Genomic DNA, 26,113 nt, shown 5'->3' on the forward strand with positions numbered 1-26,113 from the left:
GTCAGGGGTACACCCCCTGTCCTTCAAGGTTCCCGTCACGTGGCGGTTCGGCACGTTACGGGGGGGGGGGGGGGGGGGGAGGGAGTTCCTGGTCCCACGGCCTGGTATATTGGGCGTGTGCACCGCAGGAATTCCCCCGCCATAGAGTACGTCACCGTGCGCGTCTCTGTTGGTAGGACTTCCGTGTGCTGTTCAGGTCCATGTGATGGATCTGTTTTCAGGGGGGGTGGTCAGGGCTCCTCCTCACCAAGCGCCTACTCAGGCCTTCTGTGAGTTCGGACTCCTTCTTCCATGTGAGGAAGCCTCCATCAGAGTACAGAGCCTTCCTCCTCAGATTGTCAAAGTGAGTGGACCCTCTAGAAGGGTCCTTTTCTATTGTATGTATATTCGATTAAATTCGTTTATTGAGTGTGTATGGGTTCGGTGCCTCTTCCCCGGAGGCCCTAAAACCAGTTTTTTACATGGCTCAAGGTGCAATATATCCTTTTCAATCTGTACAGCTCGCGTGGGAAGTCTCTCTGGGGATCCCCGTCTCTTTCCTATGGGAGGGTGGTGGGATGTAAAAATGTGAACATTTTTTACCCCGGCTGTGTAGACTGGGATACATACTGTTGATGCTTCCTTCTTTCTATTCCAGAAGTGTTGGAGTTAGGGAGTGTCACACCCCTCTTGTCGTTCCCCTGGGCGCCTTGGGGATTCAATGACAGGTCTAAATAGCCTGTTCATTGATGGGGGTGTGTCCCGACGCACGTATAGTGCTAGCTCGCTGTAAACAGGCGATTGACTGGCACGCCTTAGTTGCTTGTGGTTGAAACAGCGTTTTTATAAAGCAACTGAGATGGGGGTTTTTCCTCTTCCGGCGACCACATCCCATGACCTGGGTGGGTTGTCGACGGATTCTCGTTCATGTCTGGGGGATGATGACGGGATGGATCTGAACATATGTAGTGGGGTCTCACGCCCTTGGGGTGGGCCACCAGGCGCGGTTCGTCCCGACGTCTGGGTGGCGCCTTCTTTTCATGTTAAGATCAACACGCATATCTGCCCTTCTCCTGGGGCATGTCGGCGTGGTTAGGGCACGGGACTGGTTCTGGTCACGCTGGTCCAGATCAGTTGAACCCGTTGTCCGCCGGGGATGCAGATCTGCTGTTCTGGTACCCTGAGGGACTTGGGCTTTTTTCAGGGGGAAAAATGCCAGGTCGGTCTGGGTGTCACAGGGTTAAGCGCTATGGAGACCCTGGTTGGGTATGTTTTTACTCAGCACTGTCGTCATGGCTTACAGCCATGCCATTCTGTACGCGCTCGATCTCGTCGGATCTCGGCCGCTACACAGGTTGGTCCTGGTTAGTACTTGGTTGGGAGACCGCCGGGGAATACCAGGTACGGTGTGCTTAGGGGCTGGTTCTCCATTATTTTTCGCTCCTCTCTCACGCATGGCGAAGAGGGGCCTGTGGGGGTGGTTTTTTGACCTCCTCTGGTGACCCTGTGCTTCCCGTACCGCCAGGCCCGGTCCGAAGTGATGTTTGCGACCCGTAGGCCTGGGTTAACCCTTTTTGGAAACTGAAACACTTGTACTGCGGTATAGCCGGTGTATACCCGCAGGTGTGTTTTGGAGTTTTTTCTTGAGGGGTTATAGGAACAACCACCGCATTGGGTAACACCGAGGTGGTTGATTCCCTGGTGTGTTGGAGCAGTGTCAACTCCCGGGTTCACCGTTTGAGGGTGCCCCTGCACGTTCATGACGTCTGCCAATCGTGTCAGCCTTCTCTGCCTCGACCCCTCTGGGTGGGGGTTGTTCAATGGAGGCTTGGTCATGCAACACCGCCAGCTTACGCTCCTTCCGCCGGGGCGGCTGTGTTCAGCTGTCCCCTCTGGCGCCTGTCTCGTCCGCAGTCTCCAGGCTAGGGTTAACAGCCTGTTGCCTGGTTTTTCCCCGGTGCGCTGCCTGCTTCCGTTGGTTAACCTTTTTTGTGTGCTTACGGCCATGCTGACTGCCTATTCTGCAGGGTCAGTGTGCCAGGCGGTGTACTATTGGGGGGACGGGGCCCGCTCGGCTTACGGCCATACCGACCTGAACACGCCCGGTCTCGTCCGATCTCGGAAGCTGGGCAGGTTCTGGCCTGGTTGGTTCCGCCTGGGAATACCAGGTGCAGTAGCTGAGGGGCCTTTGTCCGAATACGCTGGCGATGTGGGGGGCGGGGCACTACGTGCCCACCTGGTGGGGTCTTGATGCTGGCATCATGGACTTCTCCGGGCCCCCATTCCAGGGAGTCCAGTCCTTTTGGTGGGTCTGGGTCTTCCTTCGTGCTCCGCTGCTACGGCCTTGCCACGGGGTTGGGTTTGCCCTTGACCCCGTGATTCTGGGGGCAGTAACGAGGTTGTTCCTCCGTTCGTTCCCGGGTGGCATGCGGGTTGTGCGTGTGTGTAGTCGTGGGTCAAGCCACGGTCTGCTCACCCTGTGCGTTGAGTTGCTTGAGTGCCTCTTCGCACGGTCGGGTCCGTCGCCCTCCCGTGACGTCCCTAATAGGGGGGCTACCCTCCATTAGGGGGGGTCGGGGGGGCTCGGCCCTCCCTGTTCTGATGGTTTTGGGGGGCTGTCAGCGGGGTGTATTTGTCAGCCAAGTGGCTCCGCTTGGCCTCCCTTGTGCAGAAGGCGATGCCAAGCTAAGCCACTAACGATACAGAACGTTAGGTTATGACTATAACCAAGTTCTGTTAGTTAGGGGCGATGCTTGGCATCGGACGCCGCTGCAGCCCTTGTCCTCACCTTGTGGTGAAAGCTTGGGAAGGAGGAGAGCAGGTGACCACACACCTGCTTATGAAGGTAAGCTGATGAGGGGTGTGGTCAGACTAATACTGGTATTAGAGGTACATTTGTGGTTTATTCAGTACGCGTGCACGTACGCGAGATAGTGCAGAAGGCGATGCCAAGCATCGCCCCTAACTAACAGAACTTGGTTATAGTCATAACCTAACGTTACTGTTGCTATACTATTTTTAAAGTGACCTTTCCTTTTTGGCCATAAGTGTGGGCGTGTGCAGCATGAGTGTGTGCCTGCTCATGTTAAAGTGGCTGCTAGTGTGTGAGCGTGCACAGCGTGCGTGTTGTGTGTGTGCTTGTGTGTGCTTGTGTGTGGAAAGTTCAGTGTTCTGTGGCACTCAGTGTTCATTGTTCAAGGCTCTGATGGCCTGGGGGAAGAAGCTGAGCCGAAGCCTCTCTGTCCTAGTAGCTGGGGTCCGCAGGCGTCTGCCTGACCTCAGCAGCTGGAACAGGCTGTTATTGGGGTGGTGGGGGTCTTTCATTATTCTGCAGGCTCTGGATTTGCACCTCTTGTTGTATAGAACCTGCAGGGGAGGTAGTGCAATACCCGTGGTACGCTCGGCTGAGCACACCACTCTCTGTAGGGCCTTCTTGTCCTGTGCCGTGCTGTTTCCATACCAGGCAGTGATGTTTCCAGTCAAGATGCTCTCTACAGCTCCGGAGTAGAAGGACTGGAGTATCTTCCCCGATACTCTGAACTTCCTTAACTGTCTCAGGTGGTAGAGGCGCTGCTTCGCCTTTTTTACGACTGTGTCTATGTGTGTTGACCATGTCAGATCCTCTGAGATGTGGACCCCCAGATACTTAAAGCTGCTCACCCTGTCCACGGTAGCCCCGTTTATCATCAGTGGTGTGTGTGTCTCCTGCTGTCCTCTCCTATAATCCACGATCAGCTCCTTGGTTTTACCAATGTTCAGGAGCAGGCTGTTGTCCTGGCACCAGCGTTCCAGTACCTCAACCTCCTCCCGGTAGGCCTTCTCGTCGTTGTCCGAGATCAGCCCCACCACCACCGTGTCGTCTGCAAACTTCACTATGGAGTTGGAGCTGAACTTGGCCACACAATCGTGTGTGTAGAGTGAGTACAGCAGGGGGCTCAGAACACAGCCCTGGGGGGACCCGATGCTCAGGGTGATGGTGTTGGAGGTCTGACCCCCCACCCTGACCGCCTGGGGTCTTTCACTCAGAAAGTCCAGTACCCAGGCGCTCAGGGCGGAGCTCAGACCCAGCTCGATCAGCTTGTCCACCAGTCTGGTGGGGACTATGGTGTTGAACGCTGAGCTGTAGTCAATGAACAACAGTCTCACATAGCCCCCCTTCTGGCGGTCAAGGTGAGAGAGGGTGCTGTGCAGTACCTGGGAGACCGCGTCGTCAGTGGACCTGTTTGTCCTGTATGCAAATTGCATAGGGTCCATATCACTGGGGAGGGAGGCACAAATGTGATCCTTGACCAGCCTCTCGAAACAGATCGGATAGATAGAGCGGTGCGAGCCCATTTAGAATTTTGTAAGTGAGGAGCAGCACTTTAAAGTCAGATCTGGCCTGGATGGGAAGCCAGTGTGCGTTTCACTTTTTTGATGTGTTTCTTAACACACCAAATAAAACTTCTCTTCTTCTAACTTCATCCCAAAAAACATGCAACAATGCTTTGGAGATGCTATAAATATATGAGACCCTTTCCTCTGCCAACACAGAGATAAACTGTAGTCTGTTCACAGAATAAAATCAAGGAAATTATGACCTTTCACCAGGAGGGGAAGCCAAAAGGCCAGGAAGGAGCATCACCTCCCCTGGTGGGACCAAAGCTGTAGTTCACTACTGCGGCTTAGGGACTCACTCCTTAAACAAAGCCTGAAATCTGGGTTGTCGACAGATAGGCAGAGATTTACCCATGCATGCAATAAGGTGACTCGTTAAGAAAGGCCAAAGCCAACTTTTTTATCAGTGTAATTGAAGATGCAAAGGAAATGGTAAAAAAGTATGGCATATATTAAATAAATTACTAGGTAAACAGAACAAGCAGGTAAACGACATCCTGGAATTAAAAGTCAACAACGTTCTGATTAAATAACCCACTGTACTGGCCTGTACTTTTAACAATAATCTTTTAAATAGTGGATTTCAAATAACAAAACTCTTTGCCCCCTCTGGTGCTTCACCCAGCCCAACTGTGGACGCCGAGCCCCTCTTTGAGCTGGAGGTAAGAAAAATCCTTATGGCGCTGAAACGCTCTAAGGCCAAGGACACTCATGGCCTGGACACAGATTTTATAATATATCACCATATTAGTGAATCAATCGATCAGCTCAAAGGATATGACCAGTTGGCATCACACAAGGTTTAATGTGTTTCTGGGGGGGGGGGGGGGGGTTGGAATTGGTTTCCCATTCAAGTACCACGGAGTCATCTTGGACTCGAACCCATCCTTTAACCTCTTAAACCCGACGTGTTCGGTACCAGACCCTAGCCATAAATCCATCTCTCCAGACGGTATGGATAATTAATTAAGATAAGACCCTAATCCTGTCAAAACATAGTGTATATTTTCAACAATACGTTTGTTTACCAATAGGTTAAAAACACATTCGGGGCCATTGGGATTAAACGGGCCCACTCTAGGAGGCCAGCTTTTCATTACAACGTTTCACTGTGCATGAGGTTGTTTGTAGAGCTAAATCTATATTTTATATTATTGCTATGTGTCCATTGTCATTGTCAATTGACAGTATAAACCTTCCCTTCAATATGCCATAAAGAAATAATTTGTTCATCAATACGTTCCCGCTTTATAGCGTTGTGAATATGAACGTTATATCGGAATGGTCTGGTATAATTCCTGCAACGCTAGTTATAGGGTGCTAAGTTAATAACATTAAATCGATTGGCGTTTCGGCCCTACACAAGCTAGAGTTAAAAATCAAAATGCATATGATGGTATCATGTTCCACCATGAATGCATGAAATGGGGGGGGGGGGGCAGGGGAAGTCGTTTCTGATTATTGATTACCAATAACGGCATTCGTTATTGCAACAAGATACGCTGACCGGGTGGATGGCTATGAGAACAAGGCCCGATCAGGCTGAAATTTACGTCAAATCGCTCTTACCTGTGGTCGGTTGGATTCCAAAAAGAATTTCCCAGTTATTTGATCGCCATCTGGTAGATCGATATGTCCATTGGCTGATGCTATATTCCTTTACTGCATACTGAATTTGGCGTCGCAAAAAGTATTCCAGGCGATCTGGTGAAGCCATAGCTTTAGGCTAACAGAAAAGTCCACCCGGAGCGAAAAGAAAGTGACACCCGGTCTGCAACAGGGGAAACTGCATTCTCGAGACAGCTGCACCGGTACTGCACTTTCGGAGTCCCAATATGCCTTTTCCAGCCAAAATACAGCTCTGTGACAACATCCGGGATATTAAAATGGAATAAAAGCAAAAACTAGTTTAACACGTATATATACACGTGGTTGGCCTTCAAAGGTTGGCTCCCAAACACGTATATATACATGGTTGGCCCCGAACCAGTTAAAGTGTTATTAGTGAAATATCAGTTACGGAAATGCATTCATAAACAAGCGAATATCGACGGAAATAAATGCGAGCCGCCATTTTGTTTGTAATCATTATGATGAAGGACAGACAGGACTTTCAATGAGCGTTGGAATTTCTTAAAACGACACTACCCAGCTCAAGCCAGCTCATGTCAATCAAATTACTTATTTTTTTCTGGATTATCTACCACAAAACTGAACGTTATTGGCATAAATTAGAACACAGTTAGTTTATCTACCTTTCTGTGAACGTTTATCAAAAATCCACGTTGCAATACAATGGCGGACCAGTTTCCATAATAAAAAAGTAACTAACTATTTACAGTAGATTTCATTCACGGTTATTGCTGCACGCCTGGTGATGCTAAATCCAAATTGAACTCTGCCATTGGAAAGAGAAGTTTTGGCCTGATCCATAGATGTGCGACTTGGCTATAATAAGGTCATTTATAGGCCTGATATTCTATATTATATATGTATTTTAGGCGGATTTTCAGAAAATATGGCTAGGGCTTAAGAGGTTAATGAGAATGGAAATTGTCCATGTTACTAAACTTGTAGGTCATGTCCTCTACTTGACTGTGTGGCAAGCTTTTGCTGGCAGAAAGAGGTTGAGGCGCATCAGGGTCAAACACCTGGGGACCGTCTGTCTCCTCGGGCACGTTGCCTCTCCCGGGTGAAGTCGAGGAGGTGAGGGTGGCAGACTCTCTAGCAGACTGCGAATAATATGACCAGGTGGTTGAAGCCGAACCAATGGAAGATGTCTCGGAAGGAGCTGAGCTGGGCCCAAAGCCTTCTGCAAAAGAGGAGGATTCAAGAAGACCGAAGGACTGAAGGTTGAAAGAGGAGGAGGCAGAGCAGGAGCGAGGAAGTCGGGGTTCATGGAGGTTTAGTTTGGAGACCAGTGGTTTTCCAACTGTTACTACCCGCCTTTCCTGGACCTCTTCATCCAAGTTTGAGTAACGGTAGTGCAGACATGTGGTGAACGAGAGTTCCGTCTGTAATGAGAGGGGAAAACTACAAGATTCAGAGTCTAGTACAAAAAAAATAAAATGCCAAAACAGGAAGCCAAGGATTCTATATCTGAATAAGAATCACATAGGTCTGTACAATGATGGAGAAATTACATACTTCTGTTACTTGGTGTAGAAATGTAGAAATAAAGGTGTTCCATTCAAAATCCTACTTAAGTTAAGTATAAAAAGGTACCTCATATTGATTGCACTTAAGTATCAAAAGGAAAAGTACACATTCTATATGATGTTGTAGTTAGTATTTCAATGCTTGAGGGCTCACAGAATTCACTTATTATTGTTATTTTATTTATTTTTTTACAGCCAAATGGCTTACTCTTCTAAAGGAGTAGTTCCATTATTAACTGTCTATGCTCCAGGATTTGTCTCTTGATTGCATGATCACTAGAGTCTTGTCTCTTTGGTATCATAATAACTGAGCTGTACAATATTATAGAAATAATACGTGAATTCTACTTTAAATGCAGTACTTAATCCTAAGAAATTGTCACGTTTACTTTCCATTGCGCGGCCTGCAGAGCCGTCTGTCCCCACTAGACTCTTTTCAACACCAAACATAATGTAACCAATGATTTGTGCCTGACCTTGAGTCTCTGTAGACTCCTGAGGCGTGTGTAGAGTCTGGGGGCTTCAGGTGAGGGCATGCTCTCCATGGTCAATAGCAAACTACCTGCTTCAACCAGACTCTCCTGGTTACTTCTCTTCAGATCAATGTCCAGACCCTGTCACAGAAGCACACAGTAACAAAAATAACACTCACAATGTAGCCTTCTGTAGGGCTCAGTCATGCTGAGCAGTAACATGATTACAAAACAAGCGCAAATTCGCAATAGCTGTGACTGCGTACATACATGCATGCATCTATGCGTGCATGCATTCATGCATTCATACACACACACACACACACACAAGAGGGCATGGCTATGTGTGTGTGTGTCCTTGCCCCATGATAACACTTTACACAAAGTGTGGTCATCCGTTTAGTTATGTGCCTTTTTGTTCTAGGCCAGTCCCCCTTTTTGCCAATTGCCGTGAACAGTTCATCGGCTGTCCTTGGTCGTGTCCTTGGCGTGAACAGTTAATCGGCTGTCCTTGGTCGTATCCTTGGTCATGTCCTTGGCGTGAACAGTTAATCAGCTGTCCTTGGTCATTCCTGTCACCAGCAATTTGGTCTAGCACGTCAAAGCAAGAGCTTAGTAAACTCCAGCTCACTCAAAATAGAGCTGCCCGACTCACTCTTCACTGCTCTATAAGGAATAGTGTGGAGGGAATGCATGCTAGACTGTCGTGGATGAGGGTGAAGGAGAGACTAGCATGCAGTTTGATTCGGTTTTTAAAGAACATTTGTACCTCAGGTAAACCCACTCAATTGTACTCTATGCTTTTATCCACCAATAATAGACATGACCATAATACCAGACATGCTTCAAGTAGTCGCTTTAACCTACCTCTGCCTAGAACCAATGCTCTCAAGAAAACTTCAATGTACAGTATAGAGCCATAACATATTGGAATAGGATCCCATTACATATCATACGGACGGAAAACAAGGACAGTTTCAAAAAGAAACTTAAAGGAGCCATAATCCGGAAGGAAATCAATATGTGTCATGCATGAGTGTAGCTGCAGCCATGTTATCCAAACTTCTTCTGTTTACTTTGTGTTTGTTTTGAAGGTATGGTGAAATGGATTCACCTATGACCTTCTTTTGTTTTATTTTTTATTGATTATGTATGTGATATATGATTGATTTATACTGAATGTTTCATATTTGTATGTGTATATCTGTGAGGACCCCAGGAAGAATAGTCAACACGTCGATGATGACTAATGGGGATCCTAATAAACATAAACATGTCATTGGTGTGAACAGTTAATCAGCTGTCCTTGGTCATGACCAACCTTGCCACAAAATGCTGTGCAAGTCTGTGATTATATTTGGAAGTTATGTGCCTTATGCCAATTGGCGCACACACGCGCACACACACACACAACCGCCATGCCAAATTTCAGCCAAAATATGGTGATTTGTAAAAACAGGATCATTAAATTGAAATATAAATTTAGATTGAATGATTCAAATATTGATTTTCCTTTTTCCTCATCACAAATATAAGCATGATGAGTAATTTGGGCCAGGACAAATCTATATGGATAAAACTGCACATTATGTGACGGGGAGAGATTCAACCAACAAAGGTCTCCCTGTTTTTTTTCTCATCATAGCCCAACACAATACACATTATAGGTAACAATCATCTAACCCTAAGTTAACCCTAACCCTCTAACCCTAAATTAACCCTGACCCTAATCCTGTAACCCTAAATTAACCCTAATCCTGAACCCCCCACTTCTTTTCATGTATTCTTGTTTTTTCTATAAATCTTTTTTTCCTCTCCTTTGGTAGTTTTTTCCCTATAAAAGAGATGGGTTATTGTATTGGGAACTTTTATTCATACAATGTAAAATAAATAATATATATACACAAAAAAAACACCTCTGAGAAGTCGGTAAGCTGAGCAGAGCAGGACACGACATCCCTGGGCGTCTCCAGTATCCGAGTGTAGATGATCATGATGTTGGAGAACTCTGCAGCGAAGGCCAGCTGTACCGTCACGCCACAGTCAAAGTGGAGGTTACGACTCTCTGGGAGGACTATGAAGACAGACATGTTTATTAGGCATGGGGACAGTTTTGCAGACATGTTCATTAGGCATGGGGACAGTTATACAGACATATTTATTAGGCTATATTATTTGTAATATATTTATATTATTTATAAAGTCTTGTGTTAAAGGGGCTATGTATTATAAATGTCATTTTTCAGTCTCTAGCATTGTATTATAGTAATAGGAGTTTGTATCAATGTGTTTTAGGGTCTAAATACCATATTGGCGGATTGCTCAGATTCAGCCCAGCCCCTTTCGTCGTCTAGTAAATCAGGTCATATATTTTTTGAACGGCCAATACGCGTCATACGGCCGCTGGGTAGCGCACAGTGATGCGATTGGCTCTGTGGTTGGAGCTAATGCCCGCCCCCATTCTACCTAGACTGACTGTACACAGCGAAACCATTTCCTCATACTCGAGAGGGAGAGAAAGGAAGAGAGAGGGAGAGAGATAGAGAGCACTTGGGGGGGGGGGACCTGCAGCGCGCCACACACACGCAAACGGGAGATTGAAAGAAAGGGAAAAAAAAACACAAGCTGCCGGCGGACTGTCTTTTTTTTCTCTCTCTCTCTCTCTCTCTCTCCCACCCCCTCCCTCTCCCTCTCTCACTCTCTCTCTCTCTCTCTCTTCCCCCCCTCCCTCCCTCCCTCTACCAGTGCAGACTGTGTGGCACTGTCACTCAAAGTGCTTATGGGCGGAGCCAGGCCATAACAGCCTGATTTCTTGAGGCTGAAAAATTATGGTTTTGAGTACTTGATTAGAAATATAAAACAATGCATTTTTTTGAAAAAAACCTTACAAATGTCTTCAATAGACTAACAGGAATTGTGTAAAGTTGCCCAAATAGTGCTAGGAATAGCAATACATAGCCCCTTTAAACTGCCATTTCTTCAGATGGAAAATTCCATTTGAAGAAACGTTTTAGTCAAAGCGAAGGTACGGTACTGTGAATCCACATGTACTTAGTATTTCAATACGTGTGGGCTCACATAATTCCCTTTTATTTATTTTACAGCCAAATGAGAAATGTAGGGCTTACCGTTCTAAAGAAATAATCTTTTAACGTCCCAGTAAAATCACCATGGATACTGTCATATAGTGTCCTAGGAGTTGTTCCATTAGTAACTGTCTATGGAGCAGCTCCAGGGTTTGTCTCTTGATAACATGAAAAATAAAATATATGAATAATATATATATATATATATTATAATATGTGAATTCTACTTTAGGGTAGACATCTCTTTGTGTAGTAGCCTATACATTGGCATGGTTAGGGTTTTGAACTTTGTGAGCTTGGTCTGAAGTGTACCATGTGCGATGGCCCACCGCAGGTTAGGGTTAGGACTATAGCTGTTGACTGGATAATGTGAGCTTGGTCTGAAGTGTACCATGTGCCCACTGCAGGTTAGGGTTAGGACTATAGCTGTTGACTGGATAATGTGAGCTTTGTCTGAAGTGTACCATGTGCCCACTGCAGGTTAGGGTTAGGACTATAGCTGTTGACTGGATAATGTGAGCTTTGTCTGAAGTGTACCATGTGCCCACTGCAGGTTGCGAGCTGAGGAGGCAGCAGGGCAGCCAGAAGTCTGTGTACAGCACCATCAATATGTTACTACAACATGTCTACTAGGGGTGGGGGGGGAAATCTATACGTAGTAGTATCGCGATACTTTGCAAGTATCAATATTTAATAATTCATAAAAAAATATATATATATATATATATATTTTTTTTATAAGGAAGTTGCATTGTTCATTTCAATACCTGTAATAGTACAGTAGTCCACACACACACATGTGCATTCAGTTGGAATATGACTGTAATACAAACAGTTCAGTTTGTCAGGTACATGCAACACAGATTACAGTGTTTACATCTGTCTGCTTGAGAAAATACCATGTTCTGCAATAAAAATGTTTGAAGTGAGATGAACAGACTGAACTTTATTTTATTAGATAAAACATGTTGACAAAGTTTTACTTTGCAGTTGAAAAAAGGTAATAAATCATATTAAAAAAAGAAAAAAGTAAATAAAAAAAAGAAATCGCAATACTCAGCGTATACGACAAATATACAAAATATATCGCGATACTATCGTATCGTGACACAAGTATCGCGATAGTATCGTATTGTGAGGTCTCTGGCGATTCCCACCCCTAATGTCTACACACAACAATATACTGAACATACCGTGTGCAATGGCCCACTGCAGGTTGCGGGCTGAGGAGGCAGCAGGGCAGCCAGGAGTCTGTATCCGGTCGGTGAGCGCACGCCGCTCACACAGGTTACTGCGCAGCTCCAGAGCCTGCCTCCCACGCATGATCTCACACCGACCCATGTCTGGTTCAGAGTGAGCAACTCTCAATACATGCAGACATGTGTGCACCTAATACAGTTTGTATTGTAACTTACACAACAAATAGAGACTGTACCATATATATATATCATATACCATATATATATATATATATATATATATATATATATATATATATATATATATATATATATATATATATATATATATATATATATATATATATATATATATATTTCTCTCCCACCCACCCACCCCCTCCAAATGTACAGTCTCCTCCCCCACCCACCCAACCCCTCCTAATGTAACAGTCCCCTCCCCATCATATGTATATACTCTGTCAGGATCTATGGGTAACAGTACTGTATATTTGAATAGCGTTTATGTCACAAATGTATCAGTACTAAATACCTGTATGTCCCTATGCCATAAATGTCATGTATGTTGTGTATGTCATAAATGTCAATATGAATTGAAAATGGAGGACCCTGATGTAAACAAGACAAACGTCTTTCTCTGGTCTGCATCCGCTTAACAATTGTGTGTATTGAGCCGTACTGTATTGTACCCATTCTGCAATCTGTTAAATAAAGTTTTTCATTCATTCATTTATTCATTCATTCGTTCATTCATTCATTCATTTATCTATGATTTGCTTTGATGTAACTCACACAATTGGAGATGAACACAGCAGAAAAGTAAAACATCTCAAACCAAAAAGACTAAGAAGTTCATGGTCTGGTTTAGTTCAGGTATGACTTAATGAGCATGGCCTATAACTGTAAGTGTAGCTGGATCTCTCACAGAGTTGTGCTGTATGTGAATATGTACAGTATGCTGTAGTGTACAGACCTTCAGCGACTCTGTCCAGCATCACCGTAACCTTCTCGTCCTCGCGGACACGCTGTTTGAGGAAGCTGATGAAAACGCCATTGGACACTTCATCTTTTTTCACCTCGTATGCTTCTGCATCCACACACCTGAGTGAACACCAACAGAGAAGACACCGTGACAGAATTACAATCAGATACTCTTGGTGACAACACACAAAGACATTTTTATATGATGTGTGATTTTATATGCATTATTTATGATTGCTTATTTCTGTATGGTGACCCAGAGGAAATACATTGAAAATTAAACAGATTTTAATGTTTTACTGTCTCTTATATGATGATTGTAATCTTCAGCTACTTCTATTGATGTCAAATTATTTGGGCTGGATGACTACCAAAGACTTGACCTGTGTTTCAGGAAAGGTACTTTGGGTAAATATTATTCATAAAGCATGGAAGCAAAGACTATTTATGAATCAGAGTTTCTGTATTAACTTTTATGTTGTACTCCATTGCAGCTGTATAGTGTCTTATAAGTACATGTGGGCTGGGCACCTTGAGTGCATAACACTTAAATAACAAAACAAAAAGAAGAATCAATCAATAATATACATGTTATTCTGTGAATTGCAGCATGAGACGCACAATATGGCTGCAGATCTGAACGAGACAGATAGCTACAGTATAAGCCAGCCTGGAACTAGGCAGGAATCCATTATATTGTTTTCCTCAAAACAGACTAATTTGAAGGAAAGAATGAAGTCGTTACTTACGTGGCATATCCAAACACGATATTAGCAGTCACCTTCAATGGTCCTGGTTGTGTAATGATGTCATCATTTAGGTTTCTGATTAAGAGAATAGTTTTAAACCACAAAGATGTAGGCCTATGCACTTTACAGGCAAATACACAATTATGAATCACTCAATATTGTAATTTTTTCATCACAGTAAATACCAAGACAACCCTGATTATAAGACAACCCCCCCTTTTCCAATACTTCTTTTAATAAAAGGATTTTTGGAAGATCAAATTTTGTTTTTTATAAAGAAAATAATTATATTTGACCAGAACACACCAGTAATACTAAGGCATTGAATAAAATAAGATAAGCTGATATATATTTTAAATGTAATTGTCTTGTTTAAGATTCATACATAATGTAACCATCTAAAAGTGAAAGATAGAACCATGGGTTATATTTCAATTAGACTTTGCCTCATTGATCACTATGATCTTAAAATTGCAATTATTCTCCCCCTCAGTTCTTTGTTAGCTCTCTGAAAATGATGATGGATCATCTTTCATTAACATTAAAGGCTGTAGCGGGCTCATTTTCTAAGCTAGTGTGAAGCCCTGGTATCATATGAAACAAGACATCAAGAAGAATCCATCGATACCAAACATGTCATACTAGCTTACTGGGAAAGGGGCAAAATATTGCCCAGAATCTTTACTTTATTTGCCGTGACACTTCTAATCCCTAGAGCAAAAACCAAATACCTCACTTTTTCAGGTGTAATTTGTAGGTGGGAAAAATATATATCTTAGGTCAGTAAATGGTAAATGGCTGCATTTATATAGCGTTTATCCAAATCGCTTTACAATTTGTTCCTCAACATTTTACCCATTCACTCACACACCAACGGCGGAGGCGACCATGCAAGGTGCCGACCTGCTCTAAGGGAGCAGTTAGCGGTTAAGTGTCTTGCTCAAGATGAAGCGATAATTTTGCCAGTGGAGAGAAGATGTATGCATTTAGATTTGTTTGGCGACACTACACTGGTAGTGAGGAAATCTGAGGTTGGCATGAATAGCTTCCTTGTACTACCATTCGTTAAATAAATCTCCTGTACCTTTTGCGACACATATCTAAGAGAAAGACATTGAGTCCGGTCTCTCTCTCCTGCATCCTCTGAAGAACACTCTGCACACACAGGCAGTGCTCTGAGGTGTGAGAGGCAGGCGCATCGATGGGAACCATGAAACTGTTGCCATAGTTTTCATAACCATGTCCAGCAAAGTACAACAAGCCTGAAGACAAGGACAGACAAGCAATATATTAATATTCAGACACATTTATATTCTTAATACCCTCAAACCTACCCCTGAAATCACCATATCCTGGCAATATATTCTACTTTAATTTCATTGGCCAATAGAGCTGGTTTTGTTTGTAGCTTGTCAAAGCCTGTGAAGGACAACACAACAGGCTCAGAATGATTCTCTAAACGTGTAAGAGACCAACCATAGACTCCTTTGTCGAGCAGCAACAGGAACTCAGTCACTGCACTGTGCATCTCCTGACAGTTGAGGTCCAGCAGAGAGACCACTTTGAAGTCCAGCTGCCTGAGGAGGTTGGTCAGCTCGTGCACGTCAGCCATAGGAGCACACAGCTGAGGGACGTATAGGTAGTTCATGTTGCCCATCAGGAGAGCAACTTTGTCTGTGGCTGTGGTGGAAGGGGACAGGAGGTAGTGAGAGATAATCGACTCATCTCAAACCCTGCCCTCTTTTCTTGATCCTCCAGATTCAGATTCAGATTCCTTTATTGTCACTTATTTCAGTACTTTACAGCAAGAAAAGTGAAATTCTATTTATTGTGGTCCCTCGACCATAGCAGCTTCCAATAATAAAAATACAATCAATTTAGCATAGAATAAAATAAGATGACTAAAATAAAGATTACTATATACAGTTCTAAAATGTGTGCAGTGCAGATCAGGATGTAGATATTATACTTTATAAAATTGTAATAACAAAATGGCTATGTACAGTTCCAAAAAAAGTATGTTGTGTGATGTCACAACTGTCGCTGATTGGAGGATCAAGGAAAAGAGGGCAGAGTTTGAGATAGGTCAATTGAAGGATTACCTCTTAATTAAGTATTTTTTTTATACAGTCTTCACCTGCTATATGTTCATCGACTAGAGAGAGTTTGTAACAGCGTGGAGTAAGAAACTTTGTTCCCAAAACTCACCATAGAAAGTGGTCAAAGGCCTGACAGGGCTGGCACTGGCACCTATGGCAAACATACAGTACATTTTATGTTATTATTACCAAACAGAAATAGAAATGCTAGGTGACAGAATATAAAAAGGAGAAGGAGTTGTTAAAAAAAAAAGTACCTGCATTATGATCAACTTCTGCCCAGGAAGCCTCACTAAGGGAACTGGGGCCTGGAAAGGAACACACACACAAAGCAGGAACTTAGTCATGGCACACAGTCATAAACATGTTCTAACCCTAACCTTACATGTGTCATGGAGTATATTATGATATTTGTCTATTTTCTATTAAATATAAACAAGAGAATTATCTGTGGCACATATGAATACTTAAAAAAAACGTGAGGAGATATTGGAGCTCGGTCTCACCGACGTGGACCTGCACTGGATCGCTCCATGTCTCGTGGTACAGGTTGAACGCCCTGCAGCTGTACTGCCCCCTGTTAGCTGTGGTCACACAAGGGATCTGCAGGACACAGCACACAAGATACACACATTAACAGCTGTGGTCACACAACACAAGGGATCTACCGGACACAGCACACAAGATACATACAACACATTAACAGGGCATTCTCACAGACTAGTGTTATCAAGTGTTATCTGTCAACTGTCTCCTGACTTCCAGGACACACATAACCAAAAACATGTATTTTGATAAGATGCTGACAGACGCATATATTATGGCTCCCTCTATGACTTATCAAACTTTTTTTAAATGTATTTTTTACCGGGACAATGGTAGAAAAAGGGGGTACCACTGCGCTCAGACAGGTGCGTAGTCCAACATTAATTATGCAAAAAAGGGAGGTAGGGACCGCACTCGGAATATCGTTGTTTTTTTTAGTGTGACTGATGAAGGCCGGATGGCTGAAAACGTTTTGTGTCCTTTAAACAACTTGTAGAATAAAAAACAACGATATTCCGAGTGCGGTCCCTACCTCCCTTTTTTACCGGGACAATGCACATCAATCAACACTTTCAGCCACCATGCCACATCTATACTGTACCTGATAATGTATGTAAAAGCTAAATAGTATATTATGCTGTATTGTATTATGAATTAATTATGAGTAGGTATTGTTGTATTGTATTATGAATTTGATTAGGAGTATTTATTGTTGTATTGTATTATGAATTTGATAAGGAGTATTTATTGTTGTTTTAATTGTCTGTATGCCATGTGAATGTTGTGAGTGTAGAAAGTCTGTAACTGTATTTTACGTGTTATGGACCCCAGGAAGAATAGCACTGCTGTGGCTAATGGGGATCCAAATAAACTTAAACTTAAACCTCCTCTATGACCTCTTATCAAACCCATAAAGAAGGATTCAGTGCAGAATCTCAATCTGCACACATGCAGCCTGTACTGTAAATGCACTCACCCTCAGTGAGGGTGTCTTCTGCTGGGCCAGGGCCTCCATGTTGTGATACCACTGGTACTGGGCGGGAGGATTGGCCTCAGCGTGGCACTGCAGAAGCAGGGTGTCGCCCTCGGACACGGCCTGAGGCTGAGGCGTACGGACGATACGCAGACCACTCACGGACCCCGGGAAGACACTGCTGCTGCAGCCTGACACACCGACGTTCACCCAGACGGGATGGTTTGGTATCGACATCGGAGATGGTAGGGAATTAAATAAAAATAACATTAATTAAAAAAAAAAAAAAAAGGGAATCTGAGAGAAACCAGAAGAGCTGAGATAGAGAGTGAGAGCAAGATTCAGATTCAGATTCCTTTATTGTCACTTATTTCAGTACTTTACAGCAAGAACAGTGAAATTCTATTTATTGTGGTCCTCGACCATAGCAGCTTATATCTTAATAATAAGATAGATTCTTAATAATAAAATGAGATAGAAATACAATAAATTTAGCATAGAATAAAATAAGATGACTAAAATAAAGATTACTATATACAGTTCTAAAAGTGTATATCAGGATGTAGATTTATTATTATACTATATACATTTTAAATAAAAAAAGATGGCTATGTACAGTTCCAAAAAAAAGTGTGTGTGTAATGAGTAATGTGCAAGTAATTTTAGCAGTGCAAAATGCAATGTGCAATACGGTTGTCAGCCGTAGAGAGAGAAAAAGAGAAAGAAAGAGAGACACACACCAAAGGACATTTAGTAGGTCTTCTACCAACTCTACAGTACCTGGACTGGAGCCTCCTGGGTGAGTCAAGCGGACGTGAGCCCACTGTGAGAAGGTACAGTTATCTCCATAGTTCACTCTGCAGATATAGTGACCCTGGTGGACAGAGGCCAAGGCGCGGAGCACCAGTTCTGGAGCACTGCCAGCACCCCCCAACATCTACAACAAACAAGAACAGGCTTTATACAACTGCATATTATATCCATCTTCAGGGTTCCCACAGACATTGCAAAAGGAAATTCAAGGACTTTTAAGTACTTTTCCAAGCACTATTTTTTTTATTTTCAAGGATGTCACTCGAAGGATACAATTCACTTTTTAATGCTGTTTTTTAAAGCATCTTCTCGGCCTGCTTGCCAGCTAGAGCATCACATGCGAAGAAGAAATGAGGAAAAGCAGTTGGAGCGCGCGAGACAGCGACTCGTCAGATTTGTATTAAAACAGATTCAGAACAATTTGATCATGGATGAACAAAACATTCAATGCGAATGGTTGATTTGAATTTCAAGGACTTTTTAAGCACCTTGTTAGAAAAATTGCTGTTTTCAAGGAATTCCAGGCCTTGACTTTCTTTGGTTGAAAATCAAGCACTTTAAGCACTTCAAGGACCTTGTGCGAACCCTGGCAAGCACCATGAACACATCTTCAACTGATTAGCTGCAATATAATAACCATATACCATGACCTGTCGTGAGCTATTTCTTAAATGTAATACAAGTGCTGTTCCACTGTGGTGCATTCATTCACATATCAGCTCAGTATAAAATACAATATCCAGTATTAGACTTGGGCCCAGCCCATCTCTAAGGCGGCTTTCACACTAGAGACCGGTTTTAACACTGTTTTAAAAAATCAAACTTTGAAATTCACTGACCTGGTTAAATTCAGCGCAAATTATGTTTAAAGTAATTCAATAATACAGTGCAGAGTAACAGAAATTTCATATTCAGAAAATGTTCACAGGTATCTACGGGTTAAGAGGGAAACTGGAACAGTGTCACTTTGCAACAGCCTGCATGAGACGTTAACATTTTGTTAAAATATTAGGAAATTTAAAAGCAGTTATAATAATAATAATAACTTTATTTGTATAGCACTTTTCATACAGAGGTTGCAGTTCAAAGTGCTTCACAACAGTAAGAAATACAGGCATAAGCTAGCATAAAAATTCAAAATGTAAATACAAAGAGATAGAGAGGTAGCAAGGTTAGGCAAATCACAGTTCTTCAACAATACAAATAGTAAAATAGAATAGATTAGATAGAGTAAAAAAGTACGGTTTGATTCAGTTTAAAATAGGCTAAAAATAATAAGATGGAACGGACAGTAAAAAGTGTGATAAGATTGTTCAATAAAGAAAAAAAATATATATATATATAACAACAGAGCAGTGTATCACTCTTAGTACTTTGAGTTTCCATTGATCTTAACACTTTGAGTTTCTTTACAAAGTACAGTTCTAAGTTACCTTATATAACAACAGAGCAGTGTGTCGCTCACAACAACAGAGCATCACTCTAACATCATAGAACCGACATATGAATTTCATTGGAAGTGTATGAAAGTAGGTAGGGTAAGAATATAGCAAGCCCAATAGGCTCTCTGTTTACAGTTTGATTCAGTAATACAAATAATAAAAATAGTTTAAAATGATTCAGTTTAAAAATAGTCATCAGTAAGAAGTAAAAAGTGTGATAAAATAGTTCTCTTAAAATTACAGTGCATACAGTAGGAGGTAGTGAGATAAAATTAGCATAGAACCGACACATGAATTTGATGTGTATGTGTATAAAAGTAGGCAGGGTAAGAATAGTGCAGGTAAGTACAATTTGTGTCAGGATATCCCTGATGTTTCTATAATAATATTTCCCCTTGCCACTAGGTGGTAGCAGATATCTATCTTCAAATATTTGCCTGCATTACCCCACAGTGAAATGCCTGAGCAAAGAGATTTTTTTTAAGCTGTCTTTTAAAGATGTCTAGCGAGTTGGCTTCTCTGATGTTTTGGGGTAGTTTGTTCCACAGTTTTGGGGCATAGTTGATAAAGGCTGCATTACCGATCCTCTTTTGACTGTTTCTGGGAGCCTCTAGTAGTCCAGCAGCTGATGATCGCAGTGTTCTTGCTGGTGTGTAATTTATTAGAGTGTTGGCGATGTAGCTAGGTCCCTGTCCATTTAGAGCTTTGTATGTAAGGAGAAGGACCTTAAAGTCAATTCTAAATGTTACAGGAAGCCAGTGTAAAGCAGCTAAGACTGGACTAATGTGCTCTCTCCTTTTGGTTCTAGTTAGCAGTCGGGCTGCAGAGTTTTGGATTAGCTGAATCCTCTCTGTGGTTTTCTTATGGAGACCTGTGAAAAGTGTATTACAGTAGTCTAACCGGCTAGATATGAATGCATCAATTAGCTTCTCAGCATCGTTCTGATTAATAAATGGTCGTACTTTTGCTATATTTCTGAGATGGAAGAACGATGTTTTCGTCACTTTGCTAATATGAGAATTGAAGTTCAGTTCTGAATCTATGATAACCCCAAGACTAGTGACCTCAGATTTGATCCAAGGGGTTAGTCCTCCCAGGTTCTTTATTAATGTTTCTTTTTTAGTTTTGGGGCCGATAATTAGAATTTCAGTTTTGTTCTCGTTTAGTTTCAGGAAGTTCTTACTCATCCATTTATTTATTGCCAGTGAGCAGTCTGTAATGGAGCTAATCGCTGTATCATTTGGTTCAGCAGATATGTACAGTTGTATTTCATCCGCATAGCTATGGAAATCTACATTATGTTCTCTGATGATATCACCCAGCGGTAACTTCCTTGTGCAACTCCATAGTTGTTGTCGTATATATCAGACATGTGATCTCCTAGTTTAACATAGAATTTCCTCCATCTGATGTATGTTTTAAACCAGCCTAGCACATGTTCTGAGAAACCGACATGGTTTTCAAGACGATCGATTATAATATCGTGATCGATTGTATCAAATGCTGCACCGAGATCTAGCAGGATAAGGATGGAGATCTTATTCTCGTCAGAGTTTAGCCTGAGGTCACTGATTATTTTGGTGAGGGCAGTTTCAGTGCTATGGTATTTTCTGAATCCCGACTGAAATTCTTCTATGATGTTGTTTTCTTCAAGAAAGGAATCTATTTGAACTGAAACTATCTTTTCAAGTACTTTACTAATGAATGGTAGGTTGGATATTGGACGATAATTTTCCATTACATTACTATCCAAGTTTTAGTAATGGCTTTACAGGGCTTGAAACACTATTAAACACCCGTTTGAAGAAATCTGTAGGTATAGGGTCAATGTCTGAGGTGGAGGAGTTACATTCTGAGACAGTTTTGCAGAGTACATCTAATGTGATGCATGTGAATCTTCTCATGGTAATTATAAACAAACACTCTTGAACAAATACATGAAAGAGGAAAATCTAGAGTAGTACCGTTATTTATTTATTTTTTTTTATCTACTTTTTCTCCCCAATTTCGTATTGTCCAATTCTACCCTCCCCTGTCTCGAACGTTGTTAGGCCATGCCTCCCACAAGCCGGCTGCAATGTGGACGAAGCCTTGCATCACGTGTCCCCTCCGGTACTCGAGGAGGCAGCCGTCGCATCTTTTCACCTGCACAGCGCGAACTCTCAGCGGCGAGGGTCTGCGTGGGAGGGACACGCCGCCCCTGTCGCTTCCTGATTCTACTGTGCAGGCACACCAACCGACCTGTAGGAGTCGCTGTCCACAACATCCGATCCCCACCCACCAGCTTCCCACCCCCTAATACTGCCAATTGTATTAGTATGAACGACCAGCCAAGCTGGTAGCAACGCGAGCTCGAACCCAGCATCTCCTGCGTTGGTGGCGAGCGCCTTGCCCACTGCGCCACCTAGCCGCCCTAGTACCGTTACTTCTTATGATTATGACATTATATTCCTTGCAAATACTGCTATCCTTTCTTCTCTCAGTTTCTTCTTTTTAGAGTTTTTCCTTTTTTTTATCATTTACTATAGATAGAGAGCAAGAATCTGTGAATTGTGTAAGGAAGGGGCGGGACTAGATAAGCACTGCTACTTTCTGCCCCTTCTCGAACCAAATTCTATGTTTTGGTTTATTTAAATTTTTATGTGTGCATGTGTATGTATATTGTTTTTGCTTTTATCAATTTGTTGTGATAGTTATGTGTGTTGGTTTGAGATAAATAAAAATCAATAAAAAAAAGAAAATCAATTAGTAATGCACTCAGGCACGGATCAATGAATGTGGTCCCCGGTATGGTTCATGTGTACTCGGGTACAGTTCATGTGTACTCGGGTATGGTTAATGTGTACTTGGGTATGGTTCAGTCATGTGTACTCGAGTACAGTTCATGTGTAATCAAGTATGGTTTGCCATTGACCTGAAGTGTACTCGGGTACGGAACAACATTACTAGTGTGAAAATTGGCCAAAAAAAATTATAATAACACAAAAGCCTGTTGTGTTGTTTTCGTTTATCTTTTCTTCATCCTCGGATTTGAGTGTACAACATTGCAGGTTTTTTGTATAATATGTGCTGTTATATTTGAATGTTTTATACATTTTATGTATTTTGATTTGTTTTCAAGTGTACTTAGTGCTGCATTTGAATGAAAAACACCAATAATAACAGTAGTAGTAGTAATACTACTACTACTAGTACTACTACTACTCCAACCAAGCATTTCACTGTAATGTACATGTACCTTATATGTGACAAAAGAAACGTGAACTTCTACTACTAATAATAATAATAATAAGAATACAGTAATAATAATAACAACTATACTTGTGCTATCAGTGGCTGGCAACTGGGTATATCACCATAATGGCCTGGATCCTCAATGAAACCTAATGGTTTGGCCTACCAACTGTCTTTACATAACATTTAAAAAATGGTGGTCCCTAGAGGTCAAATGAAAAGCTTCACAGCCTTCTGTGCTATATTGTAGGACAAACATATTTGTCCAGGTTTGGTACAATAGTTCATGAGTACCTCCACTTCTTTGTATTTTTAAATGATAAACCAAATGTAGGCACTATCCAAACTACATACTGTCAGCAGGGGGCGGAAGAGGGACTGTGGAACAGACTGCTGAAGGCCTGCAATCCAGCTGCCATGGGCCATGTTTAGAAATGTGGACAACCCCCCCCCCCCCCCCCCCCCCCCCCCCCCACCCCCAAAATTGGAATTGTCAATAGTATTGTTGTAATAGTTAATTGCATATGGAAGTTTAGAGCCCATATTAAAGCTTATTACTCCAAGCCGTCCGCGTCCAAATCAATGATTATTCAGTATCAACATTAGAACTGACCTGAAACTTTGACACCGGATCTCATTGAAACTTCATAATGGTGAAATGTAAAAACTGACTGACCTCCTCCTTGCCTCTGAACCACTGGTAGCCCAGTCCAGGGGGACCAGTCGCTCTACACGTCAACACCACCCTGCCCCCCTCTGAGACCTGCTGGGACTGGGGCTGCACTGTGATCCGGATCTGCTCCGTCACTGGGCAACACACACACACACACACACACACACACACACACAATTTGCTGGATACGGGTATCTGCAGGTCCAGCCTTTCTCACCCACAAATGAGAACCTGACAATCACATGTACAGGTTTGAATACTCACCAGAATATCATGTTTCTTTTGGGATCAAGACAGGCTTGTTACAATGTTACAATCAAAGACAACTTTCTACAGACCTAGACTAAATGCCCCCCCCCCCCCCCCCCCCCCCTTGGAAAATGCTCATAACATCAACATTTGCCTTGAGTACGAAATGTGAAAATAAAAAAATAACTAACCTTACTGCCCATGCACTTGTCCTAATATACTAACCTACACTGTAGCACTCAACACTTTGATGAACATTGTTACTCAGCTGATTTGAGTTGTGCCCTTCCTGATGACCTGTCGTACAGAACTTGTAAGTCGCTTTGGATATAAGCGTCAGCTAAATTACTAAATGTAAATGCATGATTATAAAATACATGTAAATATAGGCACCACAGTGGACTGTAGCTTTACCTGTGGCAGTGAGGTACAGCACGGCAGCCTGGTGCTCCATCTTCTTCAGGCTTTGGAGCAGAAAGGCCAGGGAGCAGGAGCGATCAGCGAGCCTGGCCAGGAGGAAGCGCCCTGGGCTGCCTGTAGCACTCAACACCTGGAGCGAGCAGCTCGTCAGCTCATTCTCACTGCAGGGAAGTCAAGATATTGCTCATACTGTAAATTCATATTTTTTAAAGTGCTAAATTGCCAGATTACACACAATGTGCCTTTCTTTGCACAACCCCTCTGAGACACACATAGTGCAGGGTTAGCCATTTGTATTGTCCCTGGAGCAAGTATGGATTCAGTGTCTTACTATTGAAGCACACTTTGACAGGGATAGACTCTGGGATGGCAGTCAGGGATCCACTGCATTACTTTCCAGTTATCTCACATAGGGCCTGGACACCTCGTCACCATTACGACTGTAAACTACTAACGAGTCGGTCGTAATCAACCAGTACCTGCTAAGGGGTCTGACCCTTTAGCTCAGCTGGTTAGTGCGGCCGCCTGTGTGGATCATATGGTCCCAGGTTCAAATCCACTCGGTCACACTACTATCTAAACACACAATCTGTGTATGACCTCTATCAGCATTACCATACAAGCCTCTGTAAGACTATGTGAAAAAGCCTGCAAAGCCATTACGCGGCCAGTCTCTGACATGTTTGAAGATACTTTACCTGCAGTGGAATCGAGGCTGTTCATTCACTACATTGGCAAGCTGCCTCCATCCACAAGTGGCATTGTCCAGCATCTCAGCCAGCCTGCTTAGAGTTCCTTCACTCAAAGTCCCAAGGCTCAGGTTCCAGTCTGCCATCTCCTCCTTGTGAGTGACCACCGACAATCAAATTGGCTGGATAAGGATGCACAGTGCACACACAACATGAAATAATTTGTGCATTAAATTGTTCCGGCCTGTGAGTTCATTACAATTCAGACAGTGGCTCTATTGGGTGCCAGTCACGACTTTGATTGGCAGCCAGTCATGATGATGACATGTTGTAAACAGTGGACACATTGTTGCACTTGTTATCACCGTGACTGGTACATGGAAGAAGCTAGAGCATTTCATATGCTTTCCCTCGTGTTTTTACCAATGAAATGCATGTTGTCAAGCAAAATTAAGTTACATAATAACACTTTATACCCACTGGTCATTTAATAATAAAAACGGAATCTATATTTTCGGCAGCTGTATTATTCGAATACTTGATTTGCAATGTCTATTCGCTGCTTCCGCCACCACCAGTGTTGACAAACATTCACGCAGCTTATATTCCTCACATATTAAGTGACCTACTCACCAACTCTGCAGTGATGTTCGAGATTGTTTTTAAGAGAAAGATTGTCCAGTGAATTAGATCAAATTAACTACGTTTCAAAACCCCACTTCATACTTCCGAGTGTGCGAATGATGTGTTTGTCGGGCGGTTACTTCTCATTTTCGGTTCCTCATTTCTGTCATCCCCGGTAGACCTGCTCATTTGCATAAAGCACTGGTTTGCCATTCGAGACAGCTGGCTGCAGTTTACCTTCACCTGTACCGTCCGTTGGTCATATGTTGTGTATGTCATAAATGTCACTATGAATTGAAAATGGAGGACCCTGATGTAAACAAGACAAACGTCTTTCTCTGGTCTGCAT

At 42.8% G+C, this 26,113-nt stretch overlaps 1 protein-coding gene across 1 annotated transcript; it reads right to left on the bottom strand.

Moving 5' to 3' along the window:
- Nucleotides 1-4,805: 4,805 nt before the first annotated feature.
- On the bottom strand, nt 4,806-25,286 carry malt2 (MALT paracaspase 2; the record flags this gene model as incomplete). Its single annotated transcript, XM_084310323.1, has 16 exons — nt 4,806-7,370; nt 7,991-8,128; nt 9,904-10,061; nt 12,267-12,416; nt 13,246-13,373; nt 14,003-14,077; nt 15,087-15,264; nt 15,479-15,682; nt 16,211-16,252; nt 16,359-16,409; nt 16,608-16,704; nt 17,624-17,811; nt 18,401-18,557; nt 23,786-23,916; nt 24,446-24,612; nt 25,150-25,286. The coding sequence occupies 16 exons, from the start codon at nt 25,284-25,286 to the stop codon at nt 6,894-6,896; spliced, it is 2,478 nt and encodes an 825-aa protein (XP_084166449.1). The 3' UTR covers nt 4,806-6,893.
- Nucleotides 25,287-26,113: the final 827 nt, after the last annotated feature.

This window comes from Notolepis coatsorum (genome assembly GCF_963971535.1).
Source record: "Notolepis coatsorum genome assembly, chromosome: 3".
Classification (NCBI taxonomy): domain Eukaryota; kingdom Metazoa; phylum Chordata; class Actinopteri; order Aulopiformes; family Paralepididae; genus Notolepis; species Notolepis coatsorum.